This window comes from Mytilus trossulus, chromosome 10 (genome assembly GCF_036588685.1).
Source record: "Mytilus trossulus isolate FHL-02 chromosome 10, PNRI_Mtr1.1.1.hap1, whole genome shotgun sequence".
NCBI classification, from domain to species: Eukaryota; Metazoa; Mollusca; class Bivalvia; order Mytilida; family Mytilidae; genus Mytilus; species Mytilus trossulus.
The window spans coordinates 58,221,294-58,233,184 of record NC_086382.1 but is presented as its reverse complement, the minus strand read 5'-3'; the positions used below and the strand labels follow the sequence as shown (position 1 = coordinate 58,233,184).

The following is an 11,891-nucleotide window of genomic DNA, read 5'->3' as shown; positions in this document are numbered from 1 at the left end:
AAATAGATGCACTCACAAAAACACGAACGCAGTTAAATAAAAAATATAGAATTAACACAACGATACTCTTACTTATATGAACATTCGTATTTTTTTCATAAACTTAAATTGTTTATATAGTAGGTTTTGAGTGCTCATACTAATTTTGCCTCATGGATAGATACCCCAAATCGTGTCTCCATCACAATTAATGTAATGCTCCTTTTTATAGTGATTCGTTCATTTAATGTCATTCCACCGTTACTTTGGTAAAATCACATCTCTAAACATTATTATAAATGTTTTCTCAAATTCTAAAAAAAATATATCAATAAAAATACACGCTACAACAATCGGCGTCTACATTTATATAATAAACAAAAAACAATACCAACAATATAAATGTGACATATATTTTTGAGACAAAGTATGTTGAAAGTTAGTAGGGATAATGAGGCAGACGAGTTGGGTTGCGTCCTAAAGCATAAAGAAAAAACCATCTGGATCTCTGTCGCGACCGAATCCTTGATGTTGTTGTCTCTGGGATCATTAATAATGAAGTTGTGGATACAGCTGGTGTTGTTGTTGATATTCTGTCCGTTTGTTTTTGTTCTTCTTTCTAAAAAAGTGAAACAAATTCTAAAATGTTTCAATTGTTTTATGATTCGAATATTTCTCAACTTTGATTTTTCGTCAACATGAATTTAAAAAAAAAAGTTTTAAAATAAAATTTTCGTAGATCCTCGAAAGGGCACTTCATTTATAGGTAATAAACTTAGATCTAGATCTTGAAAATTTAGACACACATGAGGAGATTGGCTTTCACAATGAGAGTGATTTAAAATAAAGAGTACACAATTGTGATATCATTTTTCTCATTCAAATAATGTTTAAGAATCTGAATTAGTTCATCTTTTATTGAAAGCCAGATTAACTTAAAACTTGCAATCGACCAATTAATATTCCGGGTAAAAAACAGTCATACTAATTTTGTCAATAATCATTGAAGTTTTAAACTATCCTGACTGACTATACGGCCCTGGCACGGGCGGAAGTTTTGGCAAGACAACGATTTATAAGTGCACTGCGTAAAAACTCTTTTAAAATTTAGTTAAAATTTAAATGAAGTTTGTAAATAAATAATCTGTCTTATAGCAGCTACGCTCCTTGATAGAAAAAAACAACCAACCAGCTCTCTGATGTCATTACCCTGTGAATTATTTCTGGAATATTTGTTCGTTAACTTCGTTTTCAAAATTTCAATAAAATACTATAATTCATGTTTATTACTGATATAAGGAATTGACTTTTTTAATTTTTAATTTCACATTTCGCAAAGATAAATTAAGTAAATTACACGCAAGCTTACATTTATACGTTTAATCGATTCAAATGATATTTATTGGAATGTGAGATCTAAAGGATTAAACATTAAACAAATATAATATGAATATGGGATGGCTGATCCGAACCTCTAATAGTTTTATTTCTTTTATGCCCTAGCGTAACGAATTATGAAGAAGGAGAATGACATGAAGTATAACGTAGTTATGATATACCACTGGAAAAAACCGCTTGTACCAAATCAGGAATATGACAGTTATAATCTATTCGTTTGAAGTTTTTAAGTGTTTGGTTTTTTTTATTTAATAAGAGTCTTTCCATTTTGAGTTCAGTATTTTTTTCCTTAATATGCAAATCGTTTCTAAGATTCACAGTATCTATATTAGCTCCATGTGAATTAATGCGTCAACATTTTGTCGTGTAAACAACATATGTTTTAAGATTCCTGATGTTAAACTTTTTGTATCCAACACTTTGAAATGGTTTTGTAAATAAAACCTTTCATAGTGCTAAAGGGCATTGAACTAGCTTTCGAAAAAATATATATAAAAACTTACACTGTTTTGTGTTTCTGATTGAGGATGAAGACAATAAGACTGTAAAGTTTCAAATGTGCAACTTCTGACACAGCACTCATCTACGACGCCACTTCGTTTCTTTATATTTATAGATTTGAATTCCGCTTTTAGAATCTCAGGTGATTTCATGTTATTGTCATTAATAGAAAAAAGGTGCGATGAACCTGCAAAACAGTACAATAAAGCATTTATAATTTCATTATAAAAAACACAAATTATTCCTTCCCAAAAATATTCCCTATTTCAGAAATGTGAAAATCATTCCTAGTAGATGTAAGATTTATTATTTTAATGAATATTCCGGCGATTATGTTTTTTTCTAGAATAAACCTTAAGCGAGCTAATACTTTATTTTTATTGAAACCCTTAAGCACCATAAATATATTAGCTATATGTAATAGTCAACTTTTATAAAAAAAAAATCACATGTACATGTCACTTAGATTCATATAGTATTAGGAAATGCCTGCACCAAGTCAGGTATATGACAGTTGTTCGCCATTCGTTTGAAGTGTTTGAACTTTTGATTTTGCCATTTGATTCGGGACTTGAATTTTGAATGTGTCTTTGAGTTTGTTATTTTTGTTGTAATATCAAAATAAACCTTATGTATTAAGTATTTCAATAAAGGCAACAGTAGAATACCGCGGTTCGAGAGTCATTAATCGAGAGAAAACAAATCCGGGTTACAAACTAAAACTGATGGATACACATATAATATTAGAGGAAACCAACGATACAATAGAAACACTAAAGTGCAACAAAAAATTAAACGACAATGCCATGGGGATTGGATTTTTTTATGATTAGCTTAAAATAACTAAAACAGACTACAGTTAGTACTACTTTACGTTACTTTGTTTTATTATTGGTAGTTATCTTATATGTTAACCTTGATCATGAGATTTACAATTGACCAATTGATTTTAACAATTACCATAAACACCAAATAAGGCGGCTCTTTTATTCATTGACAAATCATTCAGGCAAATTCAGCGATCATATGTTTCGGAAATCTATTTTTTAAAATGCAGATTTTTTAAAACTAAATGGCCTTAAAATTAATAGGAGATATGGCATGAGTACCAATGTATCAAAAGTTAACAAATATTTAAATATGTTTTAATATCCTAATTATGAACACTTCTAGCCCTACGTCTTGTCAATTCTTTTATTTGGCATTGTACTATGTTATTTGTTTTATACTGATTGTGTGAAGTCTTTGCCTAAGATGACCCTAGTAATGTGTACTGATTAATAATTTAGTCCGGGAACCATTATATATTTATAAGTTCTATATTACATTGAACTAGCTTTCAGTGTCTCGGGTACTCTTAGATATTAAAATAAGATCTCGTTTGGATTGTTTTACCTTTCATTTGGTCTTTAATAGCTCATATGATTTAAGTTTTGCGTATATTTAAGGCCGTAAGGTGACCTAAAGTTCCTATCATCTGATTCATGTTGTGCATAGTTGTATCATATAACATGACCATATTTTGACATTTAACGATTCTTTGGAAATTGATGACCAGAATAAATAAGTATACAGAACAAATAGTCTTTCTATAGGTTTGTAAATTGTCTTTGTTTTAATGGTGATCAGTTTTAGAACATCTTTTTACATTTTTTTTAATACATTTATAGTTTATTATTACTGTAGAATGTTTTCCGTGATAATAAGTGGCTAAAATACTGGTATACAGTTGTTTAGCAATTGGAAATTAAAAGAATTGTGCTCCTATTTCAAAATATTCCCAAACAAAGTAATGAGTAAAACGACTGAAAGCGACAAGTGACCCTTAACACCAAATTTCATCATATATTGTTTAATAAAATATACTGCAATTTGAATTATACCCCTTCCTTCCGAAAATGCAGTTTTCAGGATAATGAAATTTGATGCGACTGTTGTGCAAGTGAAAGGTTTAGCTAGCTATAAAACCAGGTTAAATCCATTATCTTCTACGTAAGAAAATGTCTGTTCAAAGTCAGGAATCGGGGTTCAGCATTTATGGGATTTTAACAATGATAATAATTTGTAACCAAAATGGCACAGAAACTGACCAACAAAAGTAGTCTATTGATTTTGATAGGAACTTACGTTTTGAATGACTAGCACTTCCAAAGTATTGTCCTCCACATACTAGTTCTAACATAAGTGTTAATTCACTTCCACATAAATGGTCTCCACTTTGACTTTTCGTTAATGCTGGTATTGATAAAATAACCATAAAAATAGGAAAATTTTGCATTTTTTAAAATCCTGCAAAAATTAAAAAAAGAGCATTAATTAAATGATCTATGAAACTGAAGTTACATAATGCAGTGAAAACGTCACATTTTGATATAATTGACCCCATATAGCAAAAAGCTAGAAATTGGCTTATAAAAATGTATGTACTTGTATACATATGTTTTAAGGGGCTAACTGAAGGCCGCCTCCGTGTGCGGGAGTTTCGACCCATTGGTGGCATTCGGCTGTTGTCTGCTATATGGTCAGGTTGTCGCTTTGACACATTCCCTATTTCCTTTATCAATTTTATTATTCTGTGATTCGCCTGTCGCTTGAAATTTGTCAGATCAAATTTACTACAAAGTGGACCCAACAAATATCCAATCCAATGCACTCTATAAAAGGATTTTTTTTATGAAGCAGGAACTGTTTACCTTTCCGGTGCACCCGATATCGACCCTGATTTTTTGTGGCGTTCGTGTTACTCAGTCTTTAGGTACTTTGTTGTTTTTTGTGTATGTTTTGTGTTTTTTATTTCTTTTCTTAATTTATGCCATGTCATTGTCAGTTTATTTTCCGCTTAGGAGATTGAATGCTCCTGATATCTGTCGACTGTTTACAATTTTTACCATGTAGATATTTAAAAATTAATTCTTTTCATAAAATTACAGTAATTCTTTTCATCGGCTTTTATTCTATAAACTTTACAAGAAATAACTGTTCAACAGTATATCGTGGTTTTGATCGTTTAGTGTGAATATTAGGCACACACTACCTTTTCCTGTCCATATAACTGATCTTTTACACCTGCTGATACTATAATTATGCAAAAATCGTAACATATTAGTCCTATACAGCTATAAAATTGTTAACTATTGATTAGATAATTCAGGAGATAATTGAAGGTTGATAACAGGTCACAAATTACCAATCCTTTTATCAATTATTGAACAAGTTAAAACCCGGGATTATGATGATCATCATTGACATAGAAATTATACTTTCACCAAAACAAGAAATGTTTACATTTCTGTGGTGGACATTTCCGGTTGGGTTGTATTAAAGTGGCAACCGTGAAAATTGTTGGAGGGATTATTTCAAGTGAAACAATGCACTGTTAACTTCAAAAACATTTCCGCAAAACACATACCTATACATGATCATTTTGAATATTGAATTTTAATCTATTCTCTGGAACGTCATACAACAAACAAGATGTTGGTTTGTTGTTAAGTTCAAGAGTAAGGATTAAAATTTAAAAGATTCTAATTAATTAAGCAACTATTTTAAGAAACATTTGAAAAACGCCGGTAAAAAAGCCTACTGGATATCATGAAATTTAAGACACGAAGGAAACCATCTTATACGGATTCTATAGTAAATACCTTCCATTGACTAAAAGAGAGGTAATAAATACCAAAGGAACGTTCAAACACACAAGTCGAAAATAAACTGACAACGTCATGGCGAAAGAAAAGACAAAGAGCAACATACACCAATACATAAAACACTTCATTTAAAACTAAAGACTGAGCAAAACGAACACCATTTAACAGGGTTGGTTTCAGATGCTCCAAAAGGGTCAGACTAACTAAAAGACTAACATTAACTATAAAAGAATGGTAATACAAATTAAACTCATCATAGATATCAGGACTAAATTTTATATATACGCCAGACGCGCGTTTCGTCTACAAAAGACTCATCAGTGACGCTCGAATCCAAAAAAGTTTTTAAAAGCCAAATAAAGTACAAAGTTGAAGAACATTGAGATCCAAAATTCCTAAAAGTGTTGACAAATACAGAAGTGACCACCAAAAGCTAAAGTCTTGCAAAAATCTTCAACTTCGTATTTGTTTGACCCCTTCAACCTTATTTTCTTTAATTCTTATTTAGACGAAAGGAGCATCTGGCTTTTCGAAACAAATTATTATTCTGGTATCATATATGAGTCTTTACTTTGTTGTTAAATCTATTGGCCAAATGATTCATGACCTGTTCTATTATTGATGATAGGATTTACAATGGATTTAGAGGTTAGTGACAGGTTATATATTATGTTAGTATTATCGAAAATTGTTTCCTAGATCATTATGGGATCAATAAACTGGACCATTTTAGCTGGCATCTATTTTGATGTAATGTCAAGTAAATTGATATCCGTACACAGGGCGATAGTTCATTTTAGGTTTATAAGTTTTCAAAAATTTTAAATGAAGTTCATTTTGAAGAGTTTCTTTCTTCTTTGTAACAAAAACACACTAGAAATGAGTTTTCTAATTTGGAAAGAAAAAAGTACCATTTATGTCTAATGATATAATGTATTAATAAGGTAAATAACAACTTAGGCGTACAGAAATGTATTATTGATTATGTTACTTAAATTAGTTGAAGTTGAATATCAAAATGTAACACCATGTGTGATTTTTCCCTTTTAGATTTTATAAGTGACAATTAACTCAGCAGTAGTTTTACCGATGTCCAAATATCACAAATATAAAGAGCAGAAACAAACGAAAGTGAAAACAAAAACACTGAGGTTTAAAAATAGACTCCAAAAAGGAACGAGACCGGATGTATCCTTATAGTAGGAATAGCTTGATATGCATGCAACACATGCCATACCAATGAACACACACACACACACACACACACGAACAATAAAACATATTAGCAATTGGTAAAAGCACACAATCAGTAAATAGACAGATATTGATGGATTTCAACACCAGTGTAAAATTCCGTATATCCCTAACATAAAGTATTCATTTTTATGAAGCTTTCCTGTTTACTCATCTTTATACCGAACCGGCAAATATTTCGCCGCCATCTTAGTATACGTGATTATGAAAAGTCTTTTTACGGACTACAAAAGCAAAAACAGTCCATAGAAAAAAAGAATACGTTTGCAAATATAAAAATAAATATATTTGGATACATATATAATTGTTTATAATCATGGAATTTTATGCAAATGTATCAATGCGTAGTTCAATATTATTTGTTTAATCACTGGGTGAAACAAGGTTAATTTGATATAGATTATTATTAACTCAGGTTAAGTAACAAATCGGACTAAAATAGTCTTGCTTCATACCAGTCTTTAATTGACTTTACCAAAAAAAAAAAGTTTTGCCTATATGAATAAAACCACAAATTTACCGAAAGAACAGACACTTGTCTTATGTTTTTCGTTCATATTCAGAGCTAAACAAAATACAATATTCAAAATCACATCCAACATTTTACCATATTCTTTTATGCATCCAACATTTTACCATATTCAATGATAATACATCCAACATTTTACCATTATCATTCTTTTAATATCAAAGAACATTTAGCTAAGTGAATTTAAATTTTCAAAAATCCAGATAAATAAACTGTTGCATTCAAAATCCAATTCATATAAAGGAAAACCTCTAATACGATACTAAAATTGAAAATTAGAATGCAATAATTTTGTATCAATGGTTTCTTTTATTTGTTATGTTGTTTGCACTATTGAGGGATTTAAAAAAAAATTGTTTTCGTTTCCCCCTGGCAGGATCAGTTCGTTTACAAAAGACGGACGAAAGATACCAAAGGGACAGTCAAACTCATAAATCTAAAATAAACTGACAACGCCAGGGCTAAAAGTGAAAAAAAAAACAAACAGACAAACAATAGTACACATGACATAACATAGAAAACTAAAGACTAAACAACACACACCCCGCCAAAAACTAGGTATGCGTTTGAATATACCGTTGTAATCGTTTGCTTATCCTTAACAATAGCTAGAACAAAGGTGTAGTTAACAAGGGTTTTATTGGTTGAATATGCAGCACACTAACAAGTACAAGATATATCCACCTAACGTGACGGTACCCAAATTGCACCTATTTTGACAGTTTTTTCACCTACGTTTTTTATGATCAGGAAAAAAATGTCCATACTGTGTTTATTTTGTAGCCCTATCCTTCTTTGTCATATAGGTACACCAATTTAATTTTTAGTCCATATTGAGTCATTAAAAAATGGGTTTGAATCAACCTCCAAACTATCCATGATTCTGTAATGAGGAGTACCCAAATTGCATCCATGCTTAAATTTACATCATCAAAAGTCTAATAACCGAGCTTTTGTTTAATTTCTTCAAATAGTTTGAACAATTGGATATTTGTCCATGCTTACTATTCATATTTTACGAAATGGATACTTATAATATATTGTATTTGCCAATTTTAAAAAGATGACGTTTTGATGACGTCGCATGGTGACGTTTTCGTATATTTTGTTTTTTTCAGTAAACAGTCCATCTGTTGATAAATACTGTGAACGTTTTGTGTATAACTAAATATGTTTACCTATGTTGAAAGACGGGCATAGTATCAAATCATAAAAATACAACTTGTTTAGTCTCTAGGAAATCTTGTAAGATTTTTATTGCTATTCTTTTCTAAATAGGTGCAATTTGGGTACTCGGTGCAATTTGGGTACCCTTACGTTAACATTATTGAACAAGTAAAATAGTTGCGACGATTTTTTCAAATAGGTTTTTAATGTAATAAGTTCAAGTTACCCAATGCCTTGGACGCACTAAAATTCAATTTTATTCCACTACTTAAACGATAATCACATAAATATTTAAGAAAGAATAGGAAGGGAATAATAGCGCAAACGAAAAATTATTCAATATTTCCTTTTAGAGAACACCAATGCAAAAAGAAAAAAATCCATTATTTGAATGGGCCTAAGAGTCAATGAGTTCATCAAATTCGTTTCTTTACAACTTTAAAATCACTAGAGGTCTTTCTGAATAATATTGATGAATAATTCAGAAATTGTCACACTTGTGATTGAATCAGTTCAAGATTTTTTCTGGTATAATATAATAAAGAAGATGTGGTATGATTGCCAATGAGACAACTTGCCACAAAAGACAAAAAATATACAGACATTAACAACTATTGGCCACCGTACGGCCTTCAACAATGAGCAAGGCCCATACCGCATAGTGAGCTATAAAAGACCCCGATAAGACAATGTAAAACGAGAAAACTAACGACCTTATTTATGTAAAAAAATAAACTAAAATTACATGTAAGTAATAAAAGTTAACAATCCGTTTTTGCAAATGCATGCAGTACGATATAGAAAAAAAAAGATACATATTGATATGAATAATTAATAAAACGTATAATAAAAAAACAATTTCTTACCAGTTTAAATTCTTCATAACATTGGTTATCGTCCCAAAAAGTAAACTAAAAACAGGTTAAGCAAATGATGATTATTCATTTATTGACATGCAAACTATGAGCAAAATAAGCCGATGTCATCATATTTAATACGATATGGTCAGTTTCTAATTAGTTAGTGACGTCACTGTTAGGTATTTTCCCCAATTAATGTGACCACAGCCCTGATCCTTTTTCGATTGGTATTTATCGCTCTGACAGATGTTTTGAATCCGGATGTAAATATCGAAACTTTGTTTTCACAGTTTTGTTACAGATTCAATTAATGTATGTAATTCTCGACATGAAAGGAAATATACGACATGTACGAGTATGTGTATCTAAAAATGATTTGTCACTGAAAATGTATTAATTTGTTCTGAAACAATTGCGATTCTCCTTTTTCTCTAAAATATATTTGTTGTATGCATTTTTCTGTCAAACACAATACGATGGACATTGTACAGGTGTCAAAGAGTATAAAAAACAATACCGAACGCCATTGTAAAATTTGTTATCCATCAACTACAAATAAGCCCACAAATGAGGGGGGGGGGGGGGGGGTGTACAATATTTATCATATCGAACAGAAAGACAATACAGACATTTTTTATTAAAGCTAACGCAGGTCTAGTATGTCAGAAAAACAACAACTTAGTAAATAAGAAGGCTGCTATATTTAAACATAAATTAATATAGTAATATAAGTGTCGTACTAGATTTATCTTGTGTTTACGTATTTAATTTCAAATGAATTTAAATGATGGAATTACATTGAAGTGAAGGCGAAAAATACGCGTGTTTAATGACAAGAAAATTTAATATCTCTAAGTTTTTAAAACTTGCTTTTATTTAATATGATGGCCTTGATGAATTTAACAGAATAGGGATAAATGGGTAAAAAGTAGAGTATAAATGTCAAAATATAAAGAATAAGGGAAAATAGATAAAAAAAAAATAAAGACAAGAGAATAATGGGGTGTTGAAATATAAAAAAAATAGAGAATAAAAGTATATTTTTTAAAAATGTACTATTACAAAAGGACCATAGAAAATAGAAAAAGAAGGAAAAAAATAAAGAATTAGGAAATAAAGCACCCCTATCGGGACCCTCATATTATAAGCAAAAGAACATACGGTGATCTATGATAAGAGTATTTTTTATCATAATACCAGTAAAATAAGCCTAGTCATTTAAAACTATATCCATCTTATTGATAAATATAAAGGTTGATATAATTTATTCAATAAGTACAAAGATGTCACTTTTGGTGTCACTATGACGTCAAAAGGATAAAAATTGAAAATGGAAATGGGGAATGTATCGAAGAGACAACAACCCGACTATAGGACAGACAAATGCAGAAGGTCACCAACAGGTCCTCAATGCAGAGGCTATTTTAGAAGTTTTTGCTGTTTTGCACACCTTGAAACCTTGAAGCCCTTATACCAAAATGTAAAACAAAATTCATAAATATCAATAGTGATGATCGACAGACACGACAGACACAGGCACTTGTCTCCGAAATTTGTTTTCCTACTTAGGTATATAGGAAAACAATTTTCTGAGACAAGTGCCTATGTCGACAGACTAAATGCTTTTTTTTTTTATAAACGAAGGATGTTATTTAGAAATTCATGATACATTTTGATTTTTGAAATCAAAGGGTCTTAACAGTGAAATTATATAATATGTGAGATTGCTTTATGTTATGCAAATGGTCAAACTTAAATCAAATATTAAATCTTTAATCGAGAAACATTAAAAAAAAGGAAACGTATCCTTATAAGAAAAACACATTACAACTTTTACCTTGCGTCTACGGGATTAGAATTACTTTCACATGCGTCTTCTTCACATGGGTCGATGCCTCTGCTGGTGGACTATTAGTCCCCGAGGTTATCACCAGCCAAGTATCTAGTACTTCGGTACTGGCATGAAAATACGGATTTTTTTGTGTTATTAAAATTTGCTGTTACAAAATATAAGAAATCATTTTAAATTAAGGAATGTATCTCCCTCATGCAATGCTTTGATTCCTTTCACGGATTTGGCTATAATTTTTAGACCTTTTGGATAATAGCTCTTCATCCTTTATATAAGCTTCGGATTTCAAACATTTTGGCTACGAGCATCACTGAAGAGACATGTATTGTCGAAATGCGCATCTGGTGCAAGACAATTGGTACCGTTCATTTTATTCTAAATAGAACTGCTAAAATATCACAATAACATTCCTCAAGTTTCTTTTTTTTTCTATTTTATGTTTTAGAAGGAGTTTACAACATAATGAAGCTTTTTTTTTAGATAATAAATACACAATGTGTATTTTTTCCACAGTCTGTCGCACGAAAACAAGCTCGGTGACCCATCAGTCTAAGAATTTCTAACAAATCAGAACATATATCATATTTTAGAAAAGTATGAAATACTTTACCATTTTGGTTTATACTCCAATACAACTGTTATATATAATTTATGAACTAATAGTAATATATATATATCGAACTTTTTTTTATGTATATCTCCTA

The 11,891-nt window shown here is 30.5% G+C and overlaps 1 protein-coding gene across 1 annotated transcript; it reads right to left on the bottom strand.

Annotated features, from left to right (window-relative positions):
- Window positions 1–267: 267 nt before the first annotated feature.
- Window positions 268–9,484, bottom strand: LOC134686416 (bombyxin F-1-like). The gene is made up of 4 exons (XM_063546085.1): window positions 9,342–9,484; window positions 4,006–4,167; window positions 1,881–2,065; window positions 268–598 (listed from the first exon to the last, which is right to left on the bottom strand). Exons 2-4 carry the CDS (start codon window positions 4,154–4,156, stop codon window positions 419–421), a joined length of 516 nt encoding a protein of 171 aa, XP_063402155.1. The 5' UTR covers window positions 4,157–4,167; window positions 9,342–9,484; the 3' UTR covers window positions 268–418.
- Window positions 9,485–11,891: the final 2,407 nt, after the last annotated feature.

Coding starts and splice junctions, on each gene's coding strand:
- LOC134686416 (XM_063546085.1), bottom strand. CDS start 4,156: ATGCAAAATTTTCCTATTTTTATGGTTATTTTATCAATACCAGCATTA. Junction 2,066..4,005: donor AAGTGCTAGTCATTCAAAAC/GTAAGTTCCTAT, acceptor ACTGTTTTGCAG/GTTCATCGCACCTTTTTTCT. Junction 599..1,880: donor AATCAGAAACACAAAACAGT/GTAAGTTTTTAT, acceptor TCACTTTTTTAG/AAAGAAGAACAAAAACAAAC.